The following is a 27,297-nucleotide window of genomic DNA, read 5'->3' on the forward strand; positions in this document are numbered from 1 at the left end:
AAAAATTACTCACACCGTTAGAAAGAAAGAGAGCACGATGATAACACAACTAACACAATGCTAGTTTCATGTAACCAAACCACAACACTCTCCGTTACATAACCACACAGCCTTAGATTAATAAACTTACCCCATCAGAAAGAGAAACGTCGCCTTGCACACATCAATGCCTCCGATGGAATATGTAGTCCTAGAACACTTCCTTTTGGTTGGGGTTTTTTGCTAGAAATGGTTATCTCCGATGTAACTACCGTGCGTCTGTTTGCTTCGAGGTGTTTCAGCTCCTCTGCGCTCTGTTTAGCTTGCTCCATATTCATTCCATAGTGAAATTACATGCCTGTATGCAGCTTAAGTAGCCACGAGCTCAGCTCGTATCGTACAGCTGATTGGTGAAAAAAACAAACAAAAGACTTAAATCGTCATGTGAATGGCCCATATGGTAATTTACCCACACCCCCCAGCAGGCTACAGTCCTGACAAAAACGAGACAGTTTGCAACAAAAAATGTATGCTTTTCCAGCAAAACAATCTATTATCTGAAATACTGATTGCATTCTTCAAGATCTCAACTTGCACATTATGGAAAAAAACGAAAATCACAAATTTCGAAAAAAATGCTTCTTTTGCGATTTTCTCGGATTCGTTTCGGCCGACATGCGTCCGTGACTCGTCAGTCTTGAAATCCGTGAACTTAGTCTGGCTAACTCGACTTCAAAGCTCTGCGAGCATTTGGTCTGGCAAAGATATTAAGCCCAACCGTTTCCCAAAGTGCGTGGTTGACCCACCTCCCTGAAATGCCTCAGTTTGCTACTGGTCGAAGCCAGAAAAGGCTGTGACGAAGCTTAAACCAATCACATCACTCTTTCCTCTGACATATGTGACGCGACGGGGCTAACTGGTAGATTAAACTCTTACCGAAGCCGGTCGGGAGCAAGGCGAAAACGTCCTTCCTTTCAATAAATACCTCCAGGGCTGCTCTTTGCTCCGTTTTCAATGAGAACTTGCTCCATGTTCGTAATGTTTCTAGTGAATGAAGCGCTTCCGGCATAGATTCTGTAAACAATCTATGGCTTCCGGTCGCAGTTCTACTACGTCAGTGCCTTGAACACACCTCTACCCAGGGCTGTTGGAGATGCTCAAAGTTGATTGGCTCCCGATTTTTCGGGAGCTTGGAAGAGCTGTAGATAGCTTGCCTGGTCAGACTAAGCTCGCAACAGGCCCTCGTGTTGCGTCACGCTTAGGATGGGCGGGCCCAGGCTACTGTGAACTTCTTCACTAAAAAGTCACTCGAACTACTAGAAAACGGAAAATGAGCTGGAACTCAGGCTTGTGTAGGTTCTTAGCCTAGTAAACTAGACCCACCCGCCTAGCGGCCAAAAATATTTTTGCCTACGAGTGGGTCTAGCCTCGGATCATATCAACAACACGCCCCGGGCATCAAATCGTGCCCGCCAATCACAACGCAAGGTTTTTGTTTGGATTCTTTGGGCTAGGCTTTTGCAAGAGTGACGACAAGGCTGCGCGACGCTGGAGAAAGCACAACAGGAAAGATGGCTACGGCTAGTGAACAGCGCGCGTTTGACTCCGTTTTGGAATCAGTTTTAGAAGAATTAGACTTGGAGTTTTCGTTGAAATATGAGCAAGAAGAGGCTCTCCGCTCATTCCTTTTCAAGAAGGACGTTTTCGCTGTTTTGCCGACCGACTATGGCAAAAGTCTCCCCCACTGCTTTCTGTCGCTCTGACTACGTCACAGTCACTGTTGCGCTGGTTGGTCAGAGCGTTGGCCTATACGCACAGAGACAGTTTGAAAGACAACGGGTTGTTCCTAACCACACCCTTCGGAAATGTCTACGACCGAGACCAGACTAAATATTCACATTTAGTCTGGCTTGCCAGGCTAGTAGGTTCTTAGATTGAATTGTGCAAAGAAATCGTCTTTTTAGATTTCAAGGTTATTCTTAAAAGTGCTCTGTGTGTGTGTGTGTGTGTTGCTGTTAGCCTAATCTAATGAGACAAGTGTGTCATTCTCAGTAGCATTAACAGTCTCTCTGTATCTCTGTCTGACAGTCAGAGTCGGGCCCTCGTGGTGTCAGTAGAGAGCGTTTGGCGCCTGAGGCTCCGGACAAGGGCGGCCCCTCTGTTCCAGCCCACCTCATAGGAAATCCGTACGCGTTCGGCCTGACGTCTGGATCTGTGATGCAGGATTCGCGCTTTCAGCCCTTAAAGTAAGGATGACTTTCTCTAACACGCTGATTCCATCAGCACCAGTGTCTTCAAGAATATTACTCTCGTCTTATCTGGAAGCCGACAGCGCCGACACCAGCCTCATCGTCCTCTATTTGTCTTTTTCCGTGTAGCAGCCTGCCCAGGCAGATGCCCCATGGCGTGCCGCCTGCCGGAGTACCGGAGGAGTACCTGCGAGGATTCAGACCCTACGCTACAGCCGAGGATCTGCGCATGCCCTCGCTGCCCCTGGGCCTGGACCCGGCCACTGCCGCAGCTGCCGCCGCTAACTATTATCACCCCAGCTACCTGGTCCACCCCTCATTCTCTCCTTACAGGTAATATGTTTAACACATAGGTTGGATCTTATCTTTACTCGTCAAAGATCCGTCTGTCGATGTGTCATGAACCAGCATCCATATGATTTGCGGTTTTCGTCAAATTTAATATGTTGAATGAAAAGCAGTATCTGAAAAACAAATATCTGGCAGTCACAGAGTCTTATTTATACCAGTATCACTCCCATTACCAGTGACACGCCCACGCCCCTCAGGAGACTAACCCTCTCCTCCTTCTCTCTTTCTTTGTCTCTCTCAGGATGGATGATCCTTTCTTGTCGGCACTGAGGTCTCCGTTTTATTCTTTACCTGCAGGGGGCGCTCTGCCCCCACTGCACCCGTCTGCTGTGCCCATGCACCTCCCAGGGGTGCGTTACCCTGGCGACCTCAGCCATGCCTCGTTGTCCAGTCTGCAGTCTGAGAGGTATAAACACTACACACACACACACACACACACACACACACACACACACATGCACAAACATCTGTACAGCTAGACACACACTCAATCACAATTCTGTTATGAAAGCTGTTCCTGACTCGTTTTCTCTCTCTCTCTCTCTGTCTTCTTTCATGTGTCTCGTCTCTCCCCAGGCTCCAGATGGAGGATGAGCTTCGCCAGAGAGAGAGGGAGCGAGAGAGAGAGCGCGAGCGGGAGAAGGAGCGAGAGCGCGAGGCAGAGCGAGAGAAAGAGCGAGAAAGAGAGCGAGAGCGAGAAAAAGAGAGAGAAAAGGAGCTGGAGAGAGAGAGGGAGAGGGAGCGAGAGAGGGAACGGGAGAGGGAGAGAGAGAAAGAAAGAGAGCGAGAGAGGGAGAGAGAGAGAGAGCTGGAGAGACAGAAGGAGAGAGCAGCGCGAGAGAAGGAGCTACAGATGTCCAAGGCCATGGAGGGTCACTACCTGGCGGAGCTCCACGCTCTGAGGGGCCAGGCCGAGGAACGAGCAAAGGCTGCCGAGAGACTCACTCCCAACAGAGCAGGTAACGCTCAGGACGCTCTTTCACTACAGCTGGGAACAAACAGCATGTGCACATGTAGCTTATCTTTATCTTTATCTTTATCTCAGAGACTGTACATTTCGATTTATATAAAGCCTCCGCAACATTTTGGAGTCTTTCTGTGGGAATTTGTGTCCATTCGGTCAAAAGAGCGTTCACTAGGGTGCATCCCTAAAAATGAAAAGTTCCTCCGATCATGATGCATTTTTGTTTTTATGTTCCTTTTGGTAAGAAAACACACTGGGTGAAATATTTTGACAGAATTCAAAAGTTTAATGGTGGCACCAGGAGCTCAAAGTTATGGAAAAAGCTGCTATTTTATGACTTTTATGACAAAATTTCAATCACTTTTCATGAAACATTACGGCACCTTATTGAGGTATTTCACTCACGTGACCAAGTCACGTGATGCCGCCATTTTGGACGGCACGCTTAAGGGCAATTCCATGTAAATGTCAACCTCACCATGCAAAAATAAAGCAACATGTCTCATCTCGTCTCGTCTTCTTCCGCTTATCCGGGACCGGGTCGCGGAGGCAGCAGTCTAAGCATGGAAGCCCAAACTTCCCTTTCCCCAGACACCTCGGCCAGCTCCTCGGGAAGAACACCGAGGCGTTCCCAGGCCAGCCGAGAGACATAGTCCCTCCAGCGTGTCCTGGGTCTTCCCCGGGGCCTCCTCCCGGGGGGACATGCCTGGAGGCATCCGAAAAAGATGCCCGAGCCACCTCAGCTGGTTCCTCTCGATGTGGAGGAGCAGCGGCTCTACTCCGAGCTCCTCCCGAGTGACTGTGCTTCTCACCCTATCTCTAAGGGAGCGCCCAGCCACCCTGCGAAGGATTCAAAAATAAAGCAACATGTAATACATCAAAACCACTCCCAGAGATCTCACCTAGGCCTGTATTTTACAGATGTGAATAAGTTGAACCAATTTGTAACCAACCTAATGTGTCACTGTCAGAATTTCTTTCTTATAATGTAAAACCCAAGCTAAAATCAACTTTGATCATGTACAATTCTATATTATTGCCACAAGCCACAGAAATGTATGCTAAAATCCACAAAACAGCAAAACAATAGCCATCCTAAATATTATTTAAGAACTTTGATAGTTTTAGCTGATATTTAGAGAGTTTTTCAAAGGGTTATGGTGCTTAAATTGCTGATTTTCTAAACATACGCCATGTCTATTTCAGACGCGTCACACCCGTAACGGAATTTCGTCACATCCATAACGCTGACTTTTCCTTCCGAAACTCTGCATGAAATACAAAATATTTTAAACAAAGATTTTTTTAATATTCACCTTGGACCCCTCTATCAAACGGATATCTCCATTTCGACATTAGGTTTACAATTTCACAGAGTTTGATAAAAATGTACAGTCACCCAAGAAAAGTGATACTTTTTCTGTCACATCCATAACGCATCTTTTATTGGCGTTTTCTGGCATGCCCTAGATGTACTATGGGAATTGTTCTTGTTCTATCACTTCTCCAGTATGGTACAGCCTTAAAATATACAACACCTGTTTAAATACTGGGAGACAATAAAACATGCACTGGGTCATTTGTTGCCATTTTGAGTTCAAGTGTCACGTCCATAACGCTGGAATTGCTCTTAAGTCCTTCAGTGCAAGGCGGTATGAGATGGTGGAGACCTTTGCGCGTTTTAACAAGAAAGTAAGCTGTGATTCGTGTTAAATTGGATCTGTCTTTTATCATAAACACTACCCAGCCTTGGTATGGAGCCAAGGTTGTCGACAGAAGTCAACAATTTGATGAAGGATGACCCCAGCAGTTTGAAACGGTACAAGGTAGGCTATGTTCACAACACTTTCTTGTTACTCGGGGGATCCGAGATCCCCTGAAACAGACATGAGATCCTTTGAAAACATGATTTGGGAAATGTTGGGGGGTCTCTAAAATATTGGCAAAGTGATGTTTATTGACATAGCAATCGTGCGTAACGGGAAACATTTGCATATCCGAAGTGTTGTGTTTACTTGACAACGACTGCTGCTGCCAGGTTGGTTGTTGAGTAGCCTGACTGTTTTTTTTTTCTTGCGTGTGGTATCATTGTTGACGCGAGGTTGTTTTTTGAACATGCCAATGCGGACACGATTTCCCCTGATGAATTATGACTTCAGACGCGATGCGTGTGTGGAGTCCGCGTGATATGTGTGTAAGATAGGCTTCTCATGTGTTTGGAGATCCGCGCTCTTTTTATTTTCTTTTTTCTTTCTTTCTTTTTACGTAATTTCCCTGTTTACTTCTGTCCCGTTTCTTTCTAGCCTCTGTTATTGCGTTTTATGTCTGATGTCACTTTATCTACTTGTTTTGTAATGACTTGATACTTTCAATCTAAAAAAAAAAAGATCCGTGCTCTGAGACAAGCGCAAGCACCCCAACAAGGGAAAAAAAGGGACCCCCTGAAAATATCAGCATAGTTCGAACAGGTTAAACAGAGAAAACAGGAAAAATTACCGTATTTTCTGGACTATAGAGCGCACCTGTATATAAGCCGCATCCGCTCTATTTTTTTTAAAAAATTTAAAAAAAGATATACAAGCCGCACCGGGCTATAAGCCGCAGATATCTATGTTGAAAAATTAGATATTTACTGCATGTACAGAACGATTTTGTACTGTAAATGTACATGTATGTACCTGAACAGATTCTTTCCGAACAGTGCCTTTTAACACGGCAGCAACTTTGCTGATTAAAACGGAACAGAACCAAGAGAAAATAACCGGTATTTATTTACCTTCATTTCTCCTGTGTTTGAAACCACAAGTCACTTTAATCATCTTCGCTGGATTTGAAAATAATTACCAGTTAGTAATTTGTTGTGCGTGTTCTATCCGCTAAAGATCTGCTAATTCTTCTTTGCATTGATTTTTCATCTATCTTATTTTTGATTCTACTTCCGGTTAGAGCGCCCCTAGCGGTGGAAGAAAAATCCACAGAATAGCCGCACCTTTGTATAAGCTGCATGGTTCAAAACCTAGGAAAAAAGTAGCGGCTTATAGTCCAGAAAATACGGTAAATGATTTATTTTAGGGGGCTCATTCGTCATAAAAAAGATACAATATTTTGTTTTTCAATTTACTGGTGATTTCTGGTGCATTACTGAATTCATCTGCAGTATATTATTTACATTCTTAACAAGAAATTGTACTTGTACGTTTTTTTTCAAGCTGGTTCTCCCTCTCTGTCTGCAGCGTTAGTATGTAGCTTGCCGTCCAAAATGGCGGACACCGGGGCGTCACGTGACCCTGTGACGTCAGGTGAAATACCTCAATAGAGCAGGGGTGGGCAAACTTTTTGGCTCAGGGGCCACATTGACTTTTGAAATTTGCCAGGCGGGCCGGGCCAACACCAAATTCATACATATCGAACATAAACCGGAAAAGCTTTAGTGTTATTGTAAGGCCTTCACTGACAGAGACCCAAATGCAGATCAGATTGACATTTATTTTAGTTCTCAGTCAATAAAGGCAGAGCAGAAAAATGCTTGCAGTTCAATAGATTGGCACATAAAAAATATATACACACAAAAACAAACACCAGCACTACAGCAGCCACCCACGACAACCAAAATTACTAAGAGTTATACTTTTTATATTATTATGTCTGTAAACATGTGACTACCATCTTATTACAGCTCCAACATAGTTTTAAAAAGAGGAAGTGTTAATACTCACATTCACTCAGCAACCGCTGAGCTGTATTCGTCCGTGCTTGCGCTGACTGGTTGTTAGCATAATTAGCATGCTTGGAGGAAAAGTGCCGTTTGATGTTATATTCCTTTAAAACTGCAACGGTTTCTTTGCAAATAAGGCACACAGCCTTTGATCGGACTTCAGCAAAAAAAAATTTAGTTGTCCATTCTTTATTGAACACCCTGCACTCACTGTCCACTTTTCTTTTTTTAGGACCACTCATTGTAAAGTTTTATCCTGTGTTCTCAAGATCATCAGTGGCACGGGCGCCAGAATGATTTCCATGGCACGCACTGCACCACTCTGCAAATGTAATCTCGCGTGAATACGACTGACTGGAAAGACGGATCTCTAGAACACCTGTCTACGTGATAACACTGACGCTTATAGTTTATAGATCTGCTCAATCGTGTTTATATGATTGTCTTCCGCGGGCCGGATTAAAAACGCCAACGGGCCGGATGTGGCCCGCGGGCCGTAGTTTGCCCACCTCTGTTATAGAGTATAAATAGTTTTCACTGACATCACGGCATTCCGGGGAACGCCCTCCAGCCGCCATATTGTGGGGCAAACAAAGGACCATCGCCATTACCGGCTATATAATATACGTAGTCAGTTTTCTAAAATAAAGATCAATGTCGTGTATTTTATTTACTGAACACTCGTGTATTTTATTTACTGAAACTGTCTTACTACTATTATGAATACTGTGCAATATTACTTTGCATCGGAAAGCTGCGCACATTTGCGAGAAGCTGCGCATATGTGCTCAGCTTTCTGATTCACTGTTTTTTTCTCATCCTTATACTTCCTATGTTTCATGGACTGTAACGGACTTGCTTATTTAGTAATTTTAATACAGAATTTACTTTGAAATTATAATCAGACACTCCAACGCCCCCCCTAAAAAAAAAATCGGATCTGCGCGATTCAGCCGTGAAAAAGGCGGCATCCGACAAAAGGCGCGCTGTTTGCATCCCTGCATAAAGAACAGACCTAAAATGTTTTTCAAAAATGACCCTTGCGTGAGTGAAGTGACAAGTGTCAAATAGAAACGTGACAAACGAGCAATATTAAGTGTACATTACAATGTAAACGTACACTCAGCGGTTCCAGTTAGGCATTCTCCAGAAATTGTTTACACGATGTTTTGGTTTCCAAAAACAAACTTAAACACAATTGATTGTTTATTTAAACAACTTACCACTTATAAAATGATCGGAGCAGACTTTGGTGTGTTTGGAAGGCTGATAATCCTTGCGGTTGATTCTCGCAAGCCATAGATTTCTCCTTTGTATGCTGAGTTTCTTTGTTTGCTCGCCTTCGTGCTCCCGTACAGTGGGAATTCCATAAAAGCTCCGCTTGACGTCATCATCTGACCTATTATGACAGCCGTGAATACAACAGGTGTGCACTAGAGCTGTGCAATATATCGTATTTTTATCACGATATCGATATTGGTGTCAAACGATATCAAAATTCATAATATCGATATGAAACGATTTTTTGTCATTTGTCGAAAGGGACGTGCACAATATTTCTACAATGGCAATAAAACAACAATAACATTGACGTGACAGTAAGGTAAAACGAACCCTTCTGTCCCCTAAGGCACACCGTAGCCTTGCATACGTCATCCATTCTACTCCCGCGATATCTCCACAACAGTAAAAAATCAGTTCTTCTGTTTTCATACGTGTCGGGTGATTTGATATATTGATTTCTTAATATGTTGTTTGATTTGCTTGCTAATAGTTATAATAATACAATTAACATATATTTACGTCATATTTTTGGATGTGGGACTGGGTAATGTAAAAATGGCATCTACGGAAGAAAACAAGCACAACAATATTAGCACATATCCAGCTTGCTAGCTGTGTTAGATGTGTTAAACCGTGTGGATTTAAGTGGAATAATTGCGAGTCGTCCTGTGGTCAAGGCAGCGTTTTAAGGTAAGGCAATTTGGTTATTAATGTTGCCCGCCGCGGCATGTTGGGTTCATTTGATTTTGACTTGTGCATCTGCAGCTAGCATCATGCTTTGAAGTAGGTTCTGCTAAGGACGGGTTTATTGCGCGATGTAGACGGACTCAGATGTAATTACATTGTTTTTAAAATTCTGTGCGCTTAAAACGGTGTCCCCCTGCTAATCATGTAGCCCTAATCATGTGTTGCTTTTACTTTTCTTAATGGCGAGTGAAATATCTCTGCAAATGGTATTTCAATGCTGACATGCCAAAAAGATAGCGGAGTCCACATTTGGAAGATGAAGGAAGAGAAGCCTATTTTCATGTATGTTAATTCTTAAGGACTTGTCTCTATATTGTGCGTGTTTAATGTTGGTGTCTTAACAACACACAAGCTTACGTTGTAGTGTGTGTGTGTGAGAGAGAGAGATTTTATCCTTGGCTGGCTACGAGCCAGTGTGGACGTTACGCAGTAATCACTGGTAATACCAGCGCTGGCTCCATCCTCTGTGATCGGAAATGTTGAGTGAGGAGAACGTGAGCCTTGTGCAGGCTATAGGACCTATGCAAAGTACGCGCTTGCACAGTAAATAGTTTAAGTAAAAGGCGTTTCAGGGTACAATGGGAAGGGTTGACAGGTAGCCTATGAGGCCTGTACTATAAAAATGTGGCCCGGTGCCTCAGGTGTTGATGATCAGGGCTTTAAAAAAAGGTGTATAAATATCGTTTTAAAAATCGCGATATCGATATTTACTGAAAAAATCGTGATATTGATTTTTTCCAATATCGAGCAGCCCTAGTGTGCACCATTGCTAGCTTTAAATAGCCTGCTTGGGTTCTTTTGAAGACTTTGTTAGTATGGGCCCGCCCATCCTAAGCGTGACGCAACACGAGGGCCTGTTGCGAGCTTAGTCTGGCAAGGCAAGCTATCTACAGCTCTTCCAAGCTCCCGAAAAATCGGGAGCCAACCAACTTTGAGCATCTCCAATGGCCCTGGGTAGAGGCGTGTTCAAGGCAGTGACGTAGTAGAACTGCGACCGGAAGCCATAGATTGTTTACAGAATCTATGCCGGAAGCGCTTCATTCACTAGAAACATTACGAACATGGAGCAGCGGCAAGCCTTTGACACAGCGGTAGATGCTGTATTGAAAGCATTCAACGGGAAGTTCTCATTGAAAACGGAGCAAAGAGCAGCCCTGGAGGTATTTATCTTCCTGTTACTCAAGCAGTTTCCGTCGCGTCACATACGTCAGAGGAAAGAGTGATGTGATTGGTTTAAGCTTCGTCACAGCCTTTTCTGGCTTCGACCAGTAGCAAACTGAGGCATTTCAGGGAGGCGGGTCAACCACGCCTTTGGGAAACGGTTGGGCTTAATATCTTTGCCAGACCAAATGCTCGCAGAGCTTTGAAGTCGCGTTAGCCAGACTAAGACTTTGTACTCGCGCATTACAATGTGTGCTCAGTGACCCGTACGGTAAGCTTGACCCGCAAGATGGCCGCCACTAGGGAATCCCCGACTCTGTGACGTCATGTGAAAACTATCTATACCAAATATCTTAGATACACGTTTTTAGTACATATTCTAAATATATTATCAAGCACAGTTTGCGTTTTAGCTGTTCATTGAATCATTGTTCAACTACTTTTAAACAATACAAATGTATTATGAATCACATTAATGCTTCTCAATCCCTTGCAAAGGTTCTTAACTTGATCTCTGGGTCACAAGAAATCAATAAATGGAGTCCAACATTGATTCAAACCTTACGCGAAAACATAAAATAAGTGTTTTTTTGGCAAAAAAAAAAAAAAATGAACCTCATGGTGCCACCATTAGACTTTTGAATATGGTCAAAAAATTTTACAGGATGTCTTTATTGGTGAAAAGGAACACCCAGACAAAAATGCATCAGATTTTATGAAAGTGAGGGCAACTGAATCAGGCACTGATGATGGATGAGAAAACCTGGCTCACAATCAGTGTGCAAATTCATCTCAAAAGGTGTTTAGTGGGGTTGAGGTCAAACTGATGTCAAAACCATGTCTTTCTGGGTTTTTTTGCTTTGTGCACAGCAGCATTGTCATGCTGTTACAGGAAAGGGCCTTCCCTAAACTGTTCCCAAATTGGAAGCATACCCTTTCCTAAAAAATGGTTAGAGAAGCAGCTTTGGGACCAAAAGGTCACCGGTTCGATTCCCTGAACCAGCAGGAATATGGCTGAAGTGCCCTTGAGCAAGGCACCTAACCCCCAACTGCTCCCCAGGCTGCTCTGAGTACCGTATGTTCTACATCACTCTGGGTAAGAGCGTCTGCTAAATGCCTGTAATGTAACGTAAAATATCTTTATCGCATTAACATCACTCTTCACTGGACATAAGGGGCCCAAAAAAACAGCCCCAGACTGCTATCACTCCTCCACCAAACTTTCCTGCTGGTACTGTAGCAGATAGCGAACCGTGATTCATTACTCCAGAGAACACGTTTCCACTGCTCCAGAGTCCAGTGACAGCGTGCTTTACTCCACTCCAGCTCTGCACATATTGATCTGTGCGCTGTAGAAACACATTTCAGGAAGTTCCCGACGTTGATGGAAGCTCTTGGGCTGATGTTGCTTCCAGAGGCGGTTTGAACCTCTGTAGTGAGAGATGGAGTAACAGAGTGTACGTGATTTTTTTTTTTTTTAATGTGTTAGGCGCTTGAGCACTCGGTGGCCCTGCTCTGAGAGTTCATGTGGTCTACCGCTTCGTGGCTGAGCTGTTGTTGCTCATATTATTTCACAGTAATAGCACTTACAGTTGACTGGGGCAGATTTAGCAGTGCAGAAAGTTCTCAGAGCGACTTGTGGTAAAGGAGGCGTTCTGTTACAGCGCCATGTTTAAAGTCACTGAGCTCAGTATGGCCCACTGCTTTATCGAATAATGTAGTACAGTCGATAAAACAGTTGTTTTATCGTGCAGTATCGTAGGGTTTAGTGGATTACTAATGCCGCTTTTCCACTACAAACGCGGCTGAGTCGGGCTGAGCCGTGCCGTGCTGAGTCGAGCTGAGTGGGGCTGTTGGAGTTGCATTTCGACTACAACCGCGCTGAACCGTGCTGGCTGGAAGTGGGTGGACACATTGGGTGGAGTTAGCGAAAGTGGGTGGACGTCACGTGATGTCGTTAAGCGGCGCAAACAGTGACATCAGTGATCTTTTAAGCGGTAGTCTCACGACCCAGATAGTAAACAATAAACATGGAGGACATGGAGTCGTTAGTGTTGCTGGTCTTGGTGCTGTGGCTTGTTGTCACCGACAACGCCAACAGATACTGGCAAGAGCGTATAGATGAGGCGAGGCGCATAAGGCTTCAGAAATTCTCGTAATTCGTAATTCTTCTTCTTCCGGGTTTACGGTGTTTACAGATCCCAGCGTGCTTGCGGGGCGTGTGTGGGCATGTGAGGAAACTCCTCCTCACCAATCAGTGCACAGGGGAGTGTCTGCTCACGCCCCCAGCCTCACTCAGCTCGGTTTGGCTCGCTTCAGCCCTACTTCAAAACCGTGCGAGTTTTGGGTGCTAAGCAGGGCTGAAGCGAGCTGAGTCGTGCTGTTCTAAGGTAGTCGAAACGCGAGCCGTGTTGGGCTGAAGCGAGCTGAAGTGAGCTGAAAAAGGGTAGTGGCCATTAGGTATGGTTAAAATAGTTACTCTGTAGCGGATAGCATTAGCATAGCATAGCATAACATAGCATGCTGTACCGTAGTACTGTATCATATAGTAGATATAATTATTAAAATAGTAAAAACTATGTAGAAGATTTAAAAAATAAAATATAGATAGAATAGTTATAGTATAGTACAGTGTTTCTCAACCACGGGCTGTCAAGCGCCATCTAGTGGGCTGTGAATTTTTTTAAAGTTTGAAGCCAAATACTAAATAGTTCAGGATTAGGGATGGGGAAAACTAAAAAAAAATCTTGACCGAGCCTCATTAGCCGGTTAAAGTCGGTTAACCTATGAGTTTAAAATTCTAGAATTGGAATTATTAGAATCTATTCTAAATCTTACCACGAGCATCCGCACATTCAGTAACAGTCGCTGCCCTCCACTCACATTTCCTTTTCTACAGCGCGAAACATTTAGTCAAACGCGGCACTGATGTCGAGGGGTTTGTATCGGAGCGGAGGACAAATGGCTCCAGCTTAGAGACAGTTTCAGTTGGCCATGATGGCGTTGAAAATAAAGTCAAGTGCTAGAAGAAGTGCATAACATTCATTGATGGGAATAACGGTGTTAAAATAAAGGCTGTTATAACGTCGGGTAATCTAATTAATTAGCTACAATCATTATAACGCCGTTACCAATATCAACACGCCGTTACTGCATGGTATTGGAGTTGCTCTGAAGCCGTCACCGATTTGGCTCACAGACATAAAAGCTGCGTTTGTCACTCCCCCTCCAGACACCGCTGTCATTTCATTCTCTCCCCTTCCCTCCAAAAGTCGGTATCTGAGCCTTTAGTTTGTGTGCTAATTGTGCACAGCCATTGGGAATGGAGCTGGAGCTGAGCTGATTAGCCGCTAAGCTAATATAGCAACTGTCTGATGCTAAGTAACATCAGTGAGTAACCAGGTTTTAGTTCAGATCTTGTGTATTATTATTACGTCGACATTAATATTCACCAGACTAATCAACCATCGACTTCATTCATGCGCCGTGTTCTTGGTTCTTTGATAGTCAAGAATTTCCTTGATGTTACGTACCTGGTTAACATCGTAGTAAAATGTAATCCAACACTGAGACTTTTCTTTCGCCGAGTGGCAGCTGTCTTCAACTGGGGCGGGAGGGCGGGACATGACTGAATGGGTGTTTCTGATTTGTCAGCTGTCGTCCTTACACCGCATGGCATGCCCCAAGCGTTTACAACACAGAATTCCAGGTTCTCCGCTCCAAAATCGGCAGCTTCAAAACGATTGATTTTTTTTTAACCGACAACCAAAAAAAAATTAACCGGTTGACGTTGATTCGGTCAACCATCGGTCAAACGGTCATCGGTTAACATCCCTATTCAGGATGTCATAGCGTCCCAAATCAGGTAGCTGGCTTGCTGAACACTTTTCAATTGGAATAAATACATTTGTGGGTGTCGCCTCACAGCAAGAAGGTCCTGGGTTCGAGCCCCGGGGCCGGCGAGGGCCTTTCTGTGTGGAGTTTGCATGTTCTCCCCGTGTACGCGTGGGTTTCCTCCGGGTGCTCCGGTTTCCCCCACAGTCCAAAGACATGCAGGTTAGGTTAACTGGTGACTCTAAATTGACCGTGAGTGTGAATGGTTGTCTGTGTCTATGTGTCAGCCCTGTGATGACCTGGCGACTTGTCCAGGGTGTACCCCGCCTTTCGCCCGTAGTCAGCTGGGATAGGCTCCAGCTTGCCTGCGACCCTGTAGAAGGATAAAGCGGCTAGAGATAATGAGATGAGATGAGACATTTGTGGGTAAATTAAGAAGAACAAGCCTTTATTTTTGTCACGTTCCTCCTCTACATTTAACCCGTGCGCGCACACATACCGTACAGAGAGAGAGAGTGTGCTATAAATAAATATGTTTGTGAGTAAATTATATGAATCTGTGACGCCTGCTGGAAGAGAAGAGCAGGGAGGATTGAGAATCGAGCGACTGTGGTTTGTTAACACCCAGTACCGAAACTTGTAGCATCCTAGCAAACGTCTCAAAGATGCGTACAAAAAGCCCAGAAATTCCTCCTGACCCAGGCAAAAACAAGATGGGATTTATCATGTAGTGTCCTGATCCCCAGATCTTTAACCCAGCCACATATAAAATGTTGTGCTCTTCCAGGTTTTCATCTGTGTGTCCGTGTAGAACGATGTCGACAGCACCAGGGAGCTTGAGATTTCAGGGAACTCAATGGATGGATAATTTTCCAACTCATCCTGAATGAACGAATGACTTTATTTAAACACAATAAGTTGATCAGCAGAGCTGGTGGGGTCGTGCATATACAGATACAAATAATTACAAATACAAAAGACTATAAATATACACAGTCTTAAAGAAAACCTGCAACTGTTGATTTTCTGTTAATTATCTTCACATTAAGTTCATTAATATGAAGTAGTCTGCATAACTATTGGCTTTGTATTTAGTTACGGCTACAATAGGATCAAAATGTATTCTACTAATGTCAAATTTGACTTGTGGATTTTCCTTTCACTGGAAAAAATCCTTTGTCATTAGCATGTAAGGCTCTAATCCCACTGAGTGGTTTCTATATCCACTTCTTTTGCGTGTACTTTTTGGTTTTAATAACTTGCTTGTTTGCTGAACACAAACATGGCAATAAGTTCTTGTGTTAATGGACCGGACTCCACTTTTGGATCATTAATCCCTTTTGAGTGAGAATGCCCTGCATGCATGGTTTGGCTTCTGGCACATCCATACAGTTTTAAATACGATACCTACAATTTTAAAAAAAAAAAGTTTTTATTTCATTTTTTAAATTCCTGGGCTCCCATCTGTAACAGGAAGTGATGTTTAATGTACATGACATTAATACACTTTACAATACATTATTAGATTCTCATAGAATAGATGAGCCAAAATAATTGGGGACCTTTTTTAACAAGTAATGAATATGTGGGCCTTAAAGCAGAAAAGGTTGCGAACCCCTGGTATAGTCGACAAAATGTACTGTACTTTTATAGTGTACAGTAGGGTTTAGTGGATTAATTAGGTATGGCTCAGAAGAAGCAGCTTTTCGCCACACAGTACAGGATAATCGTTAAAATAATTATTCTATAGCAGATAGCATAGCATAACACAGCAGGCTGTACCATAGTACTGTATCATATAGTAGATATAATTATTAAAATAGTAAAAAATTATATTGAAGATTAAAAAATTAAATTGATAAAATAGTATAGTGCAGGTTTATACTTATTTAACCTACTAAACCCAGTTATACTACACAATACTATAAATATTTGATCTCCTTTGCTATGCTATTCTACATACTATATACAATACTATACCTGAGTTTTGGAACACAATAGAACAAAACAAAGTGCACACTTCTGTTAGTCATGACCTCCCAAATGCATGGTGTAAATTTGGAACACACTGAATTTTTTCCCCAAAAAGCACAAAGGCTACACTACAATAGGGACGATAACAAACTGTACTACACTACACTACAGTACACTCCATCTCAGCTTCAGAACATGATGGAACAAAACAAAGAACACTTTATGTTAGTCTTGAATATCCCTAATGTCCAGTATGAATTTGGTGAAATTTGAAGAACACTGACTTTTTTTACCCCCAAAAAACACAAAGGCTAACCCCTTACCATTTTTTTTTAACGAAAAAGTGACATTCTCAGATCTTCACCAAATTCACACTGGACATTAGGGACATTCAAGACCAACATAAAGTGTTCTTTGTTTTGTTCCATCATGTTCCAAAGCTGAGATGTAGTATATTGTAGTTTAGTGTAGTGTAGTATAGTTTGTTATATTATAATATCCTTTATTTTTTTTCGTGGTGCGGTTTCCATCAAATCCTGCGCTCTGATTGGCGGTTACGGACCTCTGGCGACTCGCTCGTTCACAACTACACCAAACATAGTAGAATTTTTTGTCAACATTTATCTTTTTTTAAATAAGATTTATTTATAAGATTGTCAAAAATCTTATAAATCTTTGCCAGCATTTCTCAGGAGAACAGCATTAATTTTACAGCATGGATAGCGATAACGACAGTGTTCACAGCGAAAGCGAGTTTTACTACCCTGAGGAAGAAGAAATAAAAGAAAGCATTTCAGGAGAAAGCTAAAAACCTCTAACTTGCTAACGCCGAGCAAAAACATGGCTGAATCCTGAATGACTCAATTTTGTATAAATAGGGAACTACATAGGCGGCAAAATGTGTTTTTTTTTCCTGCCATGGAAGTGCACTTGTATACCGAGGAGGAAGCAATTTGCATTACAGCCGTGAATGAGGATTCAAAATGGCGGCTCGGCTCGGTTTTCCCTTTCGGGCGCTCTCGTTTTCTGTTAGAATTTGGTAAAGAAAAAATAAATATATTATTTACCAGCTTAAGGTCGGTCCGTATGGTGAAATACCGTGACCTCGGCCTTGAATACTGACCTCGGCCCAGAGGGCCTCGCTCAGTACTTTCAAGACCTCAGTCACGGTATTTCACCATATGGACCTCCTAGCTGGTAAATAATATATATATATACCAGGGCTTTGAACCGGAATTTTTTTCCTATTGGTTCGTTCCGAACAGAAACGGAATTTTAACGTTTCCGGTTTTGGGTTCCACCATTAAATAGACGTTCCCGAACCGGTTAGAACAAAAAAATTTCGTTCCCGGAACGGTTAATTACGTTCCCTGTCAGCTGTTTAACAAATGGCTATAAAGTTATGTCTCTGTCTCATCCAGCTTAAGCCAAATGTAGGCTAATTCTATTACAACCTTCATTAAATAAGACAAGAAATAATTCAAAACAATTATTATTTCAAATGTTGGCGATTTGGATTCTCAGTATGTCTTCCCATCTACACAAACAGAAAAAGTGCCAAAAATGAAAGATAATTCATTTAGTGTGTTACCAAAGGCTAGTCAGGCCCTATAGAGGGCTACCGCATGACGTCACCGCGCCGCGAGATTTTGTTAGGCGCCATATTGGAAGTACACATCTATGCAAGTACATACATACATAAAACAAACTACACCTGAAATGTAGCCAGGGCCGGTTCTGCCCTAATCTGGACCCGGGTGCAACATCGTGCAAACCCCCCCCCCCCCAAAAAAAAAAAAAAAAACACCAGTCTAAATCAGGACAACCATCACATAACTATAACTATAAACATTTTATATCAACTATTTTAACTAAATGGGCTATAATAAATAAGCCTGCAGGCAGCCACGGCGGGCTGCCTCAGAAAAGTAACCATTTGTCCTACCTTAAAACTCGTTTTGCATTTTCTGCCTCCTTTTTTGTATTTTCGACCCTCCGTTTATTTTCTTTCCTTTTCTGAAAACCCGATTTGTGTCCAGACATTTTGTTCTGCTACCAACGAACTAACTCGTCAGGTCTCGTCTCTCGAGCCCGCGATGATTCCCGTGGGAAGGGCAACAACTGATACATTTTTACAAACAGCCAATAGGGAGGTTGCAACGTTCAGGCTCTTCTTTGCTCAGACACTCAGTAATTCACCTAGTATTCACTAGTAGTCCACCTTCCCGCGCTCTCCATTCAATCAGCGAACGTCACACAGGAAGTGAACCCCAGCGGGTCATAGAAACTTGCGCAGGAGAAGAATGACTATTTGTAGGCTACAGAAACTTTGAGGAACGAAATAAAAACCGGTATTAACCGGTTACCATTATTTTTAATAAGCGTTTCTGTTCCGGAACATAAAAAATAATAAAGTTTCTGGTTTCGTTTCTGTTCCATGTGAAATAGAAAAAGTTCCCGGTTTTCGTTTTCGTTCCTTGAACCGGTTCAAAGCCCTGATATATACTACATGTCAGCTTTTTAACACAATAAAACAAAACAAAGTGCACTCCTGTGTTAGTCTTGACCTCCTTAATGTATGGTGTGAATTTGTTGAAATTTGGAACACACTGATTTTTTCCCCAAAAAACACAAAGGCTTTTTTACGAAAAAGTGACATTCTCAGATCGTCACCAAATTCACACCGTGCATTAGGGAGGTCAAGACTAACACAGGAGTGCACTTAGATTTGTCCGGTCATACTCCAAAGCAGATGTATAGTATATTATCTCATCTCATCTCATTATCTGTAGCCGCTTTATCCTTCTACAGGGTCGCAGGCAAGCTGGAGCCTATCCCAGCTGACTACGGGCGAAAGGCGGGGTACACCCTGGACAAGTCGCCAGGTCATCACAGGGCTATAGTATATTATATTATACTTATTTAATCTACTAATCCGAGTACATTACACTATACTGTAGCTGTTCTATCGCCATTGATATGCTATACTGCACTGTACCATACCATACCAAACCATACATCAGTCATATCTCGGATTTGGACGATCATAGAACAAAACAAAGTGCACTCCTGTGTTAGTCTTGACCTCCCTAATGCACAGTGTGAATTTGGTAACGATCTGAGAATGTCACTATTTTGTCCAAAAAAATGGTAAGGGCCTTTGTGTTTTTTGGGAAAAAATTAACTGTTTTCCAAATTTCACCAAATTCACACCGTGCATTAGGGAGGTCAAGACTAACACAAGAATGCACTTTGTTTTGTTCTATTGTGTTCCAAAGCTGACATGTAGTATAGGATATTATAATATAACATAACGCAGCATACCAGTGGAGATAAAATAGTTACAGTATGGTGTAATATAGTAGGGTTAGTAGATTTAATTAGAATAGGATTAACCATTAGCGCCTCATAGCATATGCTATGGTACACGATAATTATCCTACACTACAGTGGTGCTTGAAAGGTTGTGAACCCTTTAGAATTTTTGATATTTCTGCATAAATATGACATAAAACATCATCAGATTTTCACACAAGTCCTAAAAGTAGATAAAGAGAACCCAGTTAAACAAATAAGACAAAAATATTATACTTGGACATTTATTTATTGAAGAAAATTATCCAATATTATATATCTGTGAGTGGCAAAAGTATGTGAACCTTTGCTTTCAGTATCTGGTGTGACCCCCTTGTGCAGCAATAACTGCAACTAAATGTTTGCGGTAACTGTTGGTCAGTCCTGCACAGCAGCTTGGAGGAATTTTAGCCCATTCCTCCATACAGAACAGCTTCAACTCTGGGATGTTGATGGGTTTCCTCACATGAACTGCTCGCTTCAGGGCCTTCCACAACACTTCGATTGGATTAAGGGCAGGACTTTGACTTGCCATTCCAAAACATTAACTTTATTCTTCTTTAACCATTCTTTGGTAGAACGACTTGTGTGCTTAGGGTCATTGTCTTGCTGCATGACCCACCTTCTCTTGAGATTCAGTTCATGGACAGATGTCCTGACATTTTCCTTTAGAATTCGCTGGTATAATTCAGAATTCATTGTTCCATCAATCATGGCAAGCCGTCCTGGCCCAGATGCAGCAAAACAGGCCCAAACCATGATACTACCACCACCATGTTTCACAGATAGGATAAGGTTCTTATGCTGGAATGCAGTGTTTTCCTTTCTCCAAACATAACGCTTCTCATTTAAACCAAAAAGTTCTATTTTGGTCTCATCCGTTCACAAAGCATTTTTCCAATAGCCTTCTGGCTTGTCCACATGATCTTTAGCAAACTATAGATGAGCAGCAATGTTCTTTTTGGACAGCAGTGGCTTTCTCCTTGCAACCCTGCCATGCACACCATTGTTGTTCAGTGTTTTCCTGATGGTGGACCCATGAATACTAACATTAGCCAATGTGAGAGAGGCCTTCAGTTGCTTAAAAGTTACCCTGGGGTCCTTTGTGACTTCGCCGACTATTGCACGCCTTGCTATTGGAGTGATCTTTGTTGGGAGACCACTCCTGAGGAGGGTAACAATGGTCTTGAATTTCCTCCATTTGTACACAATCTGTCTGACTGTGGATTGGTGGAGTCCAAACTCTTTAGAGATGGTTTGTAACCTTTTCCAGCCTGATGAGCATCAACAACGCTTTTTCTGAGGTCGTCAGAAATCTCCTTTGTTCGTGCCATGATACACTTCCACAAACATGTGTTGTGAAGATCAGACTGTGATAGATCCCTGTTCTTTAAATAAAACAGGGTGCCCACTCACACCTGATTGTCATCCCATTGATTGAAAACACCTGACTCTAATTTCACCTTCAAATTAACTGCTAATCCTAGAGGTTCACATACTTTTGCCACTCACAGATATGTAATATTGGATCATTTTCCTCAATAAATAAATGACCAAGTATAATATTTGTGTCTCATTTGTTTAACTGGGTTCTCTTTATCTACTTTTAGGACTTGTGTGAAAATCTGATGATGTTTGAGGTCATATTTATGCAGAAATATAGAAAATTCTAAAGGGTTCACAAACTTTCAAGCACCACTGTATATCTCAGCACTGGACAACTATAGAACAAAACAAAGTGCATTCTTGTGCTAGTCTTGACCTCCCTAACGCACAGTGTAAATTTGGTGAAATTTGGAAAACAGTTCATTTTTTCCCCAAAAAAACACTTTTTAGACAAAATAGTGACATTCTCAGATTTTCATCAAATTCACACCGTGCATTCGGGAGGTCAAGGGTAACACAGGAGAGCACTTACAGTAGTGTTGTTCTATGATCGTTCAAATCTGAGATATGACTGATGTATGGTACGGTACGGTACAGTACAATACAGTGTAGTATAGCACAGCAATGGAGATAGAACAGCTACAGTACGGTGTAACGTACTTGGTTGAGTAGATTAAATACTATACTATTACACCATACTATTGCTATTTTATCTCCACGGTGATGCTGTGCTACGCTGTACTTATACCATACAATACCTGCCTTTGTGTTTTTTTGGGGAAAAAATTCAGTGTGTTCCAAATTTCACCAAATTCACACTGGGCATTAGGGAGGTCAAGAGTAACACATGGGTGCACTGAGATTTGTCCTGTTGTGTTCCAAATCTGAGATATGATGTAGTGTAGTGTAGGGTTTAGTAGATTAAATAGGCATAATCGATAAAATTTGGTATAATGTTGTGCAGTAAATTTCGTATCCCATGGTACAGTGAAGCAAAGCATTATCATGTAGTTTAATGGCTTAAGTAAGGTACAGTCAATTTAATTGATAAAATGTCTAGGATAATAGAGTACAGCAAAGTATAATGCAGTGTAATGTAGATGGGTGGGTGAACTTTATTGATCAGCACGGGGAAATTTGCGTGCTACAGCAGAAAAAAAAACATTAATGCACTAGTTATACATGATACTAGATATATATATATATAAGTTATACATTCAATACGTACTAAAAATAACACACAGTGCAACGATGCAACATAATAATATGCAAAAGTACAGAAAGGGGCAGAATGGCAGCAGCAGAAATCACAGTCATGAAGTGGTATGATATAGACACTGTCTGGCCAAAAATATACGGACACCTGACCAGCACACGTCCTTGTTGGACGTCCTCAAATACCCAGCTCATAAACATCTACACACGTGATCATTTGAATCCTTTTCGGTTTTTCATGCTTTCTGTTTTCAGTGTACCTCTAACGCAGTGCATTTCTTCTCCAGATAAAACCAAAGAGCCCACCCTCCCTGCTCCTAAACCAATCCAGGCAGGCCTGCACCCTTCACTGAGCTCCTCCCATCACCCGGTGCCCACCCTGCTTTCCGCACACGGCATGTACCTCGGGCCGGGAGGGACGGGACCTGGGGCTCTGACGCCCGCCATGATTCTGCAGCGCAACAACGAGGAGGAGCGGTGGCTGGCACGGCAGAGGAAACTACGGCAAGAGAAAGAGGACAGACAGTACCAAGTATCTGAGTTTCGCCAGCAGGTTCTGGAGCAACATCTCGACATCGGCCGGCCAGGAGAGGCGCCCGAGCTACGGAACGAGGGGCCGAGGTACAGAGGCTCGTCTTTTCGGGCGGGGTTAACATTGTTTTCAGTGGTTTAACGGAACACAGTATAGAGGACGGTCTCAATGGTGTTTCTTGGTGCAGATGTATGCTCCTCATTTCCTAATTATAAAAACGCTAATTATTAGCTCATCTGACCAATGAGCTGCCGTCCGTCGTCCACAATTCAGTTGAATCGTATCTCCTCCATGGATTTCCATTCCGATTGTTTTGTTTGAAAGAACTCATCACTCCGTACAAACCTTGATCGTTGTTTTGTCAAATGTTTTGCTAACGAGTTCGTAATTAAGCCAAATTTACGGATTTCCCAGGCCTTTCACTAGAATCGTATCTCCTCTCTGATTTCTCATCCGATTCCAGTTCTGACTGATTGCTTTGATCCCTTGAGGAACAAAACTTGGTCATTTGTTTGTTGATTTTACTGTTGTAAACAGTTTGTTTACAACTTTATTTTCTGTTAAATCATTATCTCCTCTTTCGTTCAGTCCTCAATGGATTTCAGTTCTGATTGTTTTATCTGAAAGAGCTCGACGTTCCGCACAAAACTTATTCGTTGTATTGTCAATTTTTTGCCAAGGGATTCGTAATTAGCGCAACTGAACAAATTTTCTTCTGAGGCCATTATTAAAAAATGTTCTGTTTCCGGTCCACCGGCCGGGTGAGTGCCGTTAATTTTTTTTTTTTAATGCCAGTTTTTCGACATTTTTTTCGGGTTCGTAAATCTAAAATCGAACTTGACATTTCCGCATTCCCAGGGCTTTCCACTAATGCCGCTTTTCCACTACAAACGCGGCTGAGTCGGGCTGAGCCGTGCCGTGCTGAGTTGGGCTGAGTTGGGCTGAGCGGGGCTGTTGGAGTTGCATTTCGACTACAACCGCGCTGAACCGTGCTGGCTGGAAGTGGGTGGACACATTGGGTGGAGTTAGCGAAAGTGGGTGGACGTCACGTGATGCCGTTAAGCGGCGCAAACAGTGACATCAGTGAGCTTTTAAGCGGTAGTCTTACGACCCGGATAGTAAACAATAAACATGGACATGGAGTCGTTAGTGTTGCTGGTCTTGGTGCTGTGGCTTGTTGTCACCGACAACGCCAACAGATACTGGCAAGAGCGTATAGATGAGGCGAGGCGCATAAGGCTTCAGAGTAATTCGTAATTCTTCTTCTTCCGGGTTTACGGTGTTTACAGATCCCAGCATGCTCACGGGGCGTGTGTGGGCATGTGAGGACACTCCTCCTCACCAATCAGTGCACAGGGGAGTGTCTGCTCACGCCCCCAGCCCCACTCGGCTCGCTTTGGCTCGCTTCAGCCCCACTCCAAAACGGTGCGAGTTTTAGGGGCTAAGCAGGGCTGAAGCGAGCTGAGTCGTGCTGTTTTTTGGTAGTCGAAACGTGAGCCGTGTCGGGCTGAAGTGAGCTGAAGCGAGCTGAAGTGAGCTGAAAAAGGGTAGTGGAAAAGGGCCATAAGGCTCATACTAGCCAGCCATGACAAATAAGTAGCCAGCCGGGGGGGAAACACAAAATAAACTCCTGTGCACGCAGTTCCCAGGATTAAATGTATTTTCCACAGACCATTTATTTATTCACTTTACTCAAATACAAAGTAAAATGGCAGTAAATCTTTTCTTTTCTTGCGTATTGCATCATGAGGCGTTCCTGGCTTGTAAATCTCTTATTTTCGGTGCGTGACACATTCACGCAGCTGAGCATGCTATGAATTAACAATGACAACGGTCTGCAGTGGGGCGACACAATTACACACTCAGCCAACATTTCTCCATTTGTGTATGAAAATACACTCCAACCACTCAGTTTGGGTTCATTTACAACCAACGGTGTCTTTTGATGCCAGCACGTAATTGAACGAGAGAAGACTGGTTTACCGGAGACAAAATAAGCGTCATCTCTGCTTCTGTTCCCTCCGACGGCCCCGACACACTACTGCCTCCGCCGAGTGCGCACACACACACACACACCGCATGTCGGGGCCGCGGATGAGTTACTCTCCCCTGATCAACAAAGTCTGCGGGGAATTTGTGGTTATTATCGGTACAAACAGCGCAAATCACAGCTTAAATGAGTGCGGTTCAGTTTGACATTATTGTCAGTCTGTTAGATAAACATTTAATTTTATTAAAATCGAAAATTAATATTTAGAGCCAGTGGGCTACAAAAATAATAGTCATTAAAGTAGCCGGCTGGACTTAATTGTGTAGTCGGCTGTGTGGCCGGCAGCCGGCGCTTGTGGAAAGCCCTGCATTCCGCGCAGAATATAGAATCGGATCAGCTCTGCGCATGCACCGTGCGGCACAAAAAAATGGCAGCCACCATGAAGGAAGGAGATCCGGAGTTTTCAAACATTTGCTTAAGTGTGAAATCGCAAAATGGTATTCTAGCGAACAACAAAATAGTAAAGATTCAGAAAAACAAATCATTCAGTGATCATTTTAATAGTGTAATTTCATCCGAACTCGGCCTAACGCTCGATTCAGAACTACAAAAAGTCCGTGTGTCGGACATTTTAAGTACCTTTGTAAAAGTTTTGCAAATGTCGCAGTCAGCATTTAAAATGCTAACTTAAAGTTTTTGTACAAGTTTCAGTTGATTAGACCGTCATATTTTATTAAATGTGTCTGCTTTTGCAATAAAAAAGTACTGAAAGAAAAAGCAAACACAGCATTGCGATTTCTTATCCATCCATATATATATAAAAAAAATCCCTCCCTCCCGACTGAAAATTTTTTTGCTCACCCGGTGGACAGGAAACGGATTTTTTTTAAGGATGGCCTGACTGAGTGGTTGTATCTCCACTCATTTGTCATGCAAATTCAGTTCTGATCGACATTTTGGGTCGATCGTCCTTCGGGGAACAAAATTTAGTCCTTTGTTGATTTTCCCGTTGTGAACAATTTGTGAAGGTTGGGCCTCTCTCACATCGTCACATTTCAGTTCTGTTTGATGTTTTGATGGCAGGCCAAACGAGCTCCTACATCCTTGGTTATTGTTTAAAGTGCCATTCCACCATTGGATGTATTCTTTGGCATAAAATACAATATATTTTGACAACATATATAAATGGTATCACTAGACAGAGAAATCTTTTAGCTTCAAAATGATATATCAAACATAATTTTTTGACAACGACAAGTATATTAATTTTGCGACCAAAGTCACCTACCCTTTTAATTTCCGCGCGTGATGCCATCGGCAGGTTCCCCTTCTTGTGTACCACGTGACGTGTGACGTGGCACATATTATCAGCAATGGCGATAAAAATAATACCAATAAATCTAGCTAATACCAATAAATCTAGCTAACTGAAAGATTAACTCAAAATTTTTCGCAATTTTTTTGGCCCCCATATACGAGGAGAAATGACTCTCTCACTTTGGGGGTTTCCTGGTCTAAAAATAGACCGACACGTGGTACACAAGAAGGGGAACCTGCCGATGACATCACGCGCGGAAATTAAAAGGGTAGGTGACTTTGGTCGCAAAATTAATATACCTGTCGTTGTCAAAAAATTATGTTTGATATATCATTTTGAAGCGAAAAGATTTCTCTGTCTAGTCATGTTGTCATAAAATATATTGTATTTTATGCCAAAGAATACATCCAATGGTGGAATGGCACTTTAACCCGTCAAGGCTTTGACCTCAGTCATCGTCACACATCTGAACCTCTGCACCTTGTTTACAGCCAGCTTTCCTACCTGCGTAACACGAGCTTCTGCTATTATTGCATTGGAGAGGTCAGATCCAGTGTAGGTGTTGTCGGTGGTTGTACAGATGAGTGAATGTGTGTGTGTGTGTGTGAGATCCACACTGATAATTACAGCACTCGTCTGATCAGATGTCTGAACGCTTAGCACACTCTGATCTGATTAGCTTGTATGAGGGTTAAGGACAACTTTAATAAGGGAATTTCAACCACAGAAACGACATAAGAGGAAATGCATGCTTTCTAAAAACCCTTCTTGTCGATCCATTTCCTGTCAGATGAAGAATGTGGAGAATGAACACACTTCAAAGGCGGCAGATTTTATTCAGTTTCCTTCTTTTCCCACAAAAAAGGGACTGAGTGTCTGCGCACAGAAAGACACACACAGGCTGGTGTTTGGTTTAATCTTTAAATTCAAGTTCGACCCTTTCAAGATTACAGAGGCAAAAAATATCAAACGGATGATGTGTAACGAAGGTTTATATTTATACACGAGAAAATAAGCAACGCAGTCAGATCGTGTGATAATTAACCACGCAGAATAATTAAAATCTCTTCATTTGCAGTTATTTTTCTATAAATAAAATGGCACATTCTTGTTTTCTTTCATAAATTCATTGCATTGAAATTCAACGTGGTGTAGAAAGAATTTGGTTTTATTTCCAGGGAAATTTTATTTTATTTTATTTACGCTCGTCCAGACCTGTTCTAGTTTGTTATACAGTCGTCGAA

At 42.5% G+C, this 27,297-nt stretch overlaps 1 protein-coding gene across 3 annotated transcripts in view; it reads left to right on the forward strand.

The window, feature by feature from the left end:
* gse1b (Gse1 coiled-coil protein b) overlaps positions 1-27,297 on the forward strand; it is a 521,271-nt gene that overhangs the window by 469,469 nt on the left and 24,505 nt on the right. For all 3 annotated transcript variants that reach the window (XM_060923214.1, XM_060923213.1, XM_060923212.1), the window contains exons 5-9: positions 2,068-2,225; positions 2,358-2,561; positions 2,821-2,985; positions 3,156-3,538; positions 22,501-22,834. In XM_060923214.1, coding sequence (XP_060779197.1) covers positions 2,068-2,225; positions 2,358-2,561; positions 2,821-2,985; positions 3,156-3,538; positions 22,501-22,834 — 1,244 coding nt within the window. The remainder of the gene's footprint in view (positions 1-2,067; positions 2,226-2,357; positions 2,562-2,820; positions 2,986-3,155; positions 3,539-22,500; positions 22,835-27,297) is intronic.

Source organism: Neoarius graeffei, chromosome 6 (assembly GCF_027579695.1).
Source record: "Neoarius graeffei isolate fNeoGra1 chromosome 6, fNeoGra1.pri, whole genome shotgun sequence".
In the NCBI taxonomy this organism is placed as follows: Eukaryota; Metazoa; Chordata; class Actinopteri; order Siluriformes; family Ariidae; genus Neoarius; species Neoarius graeffei.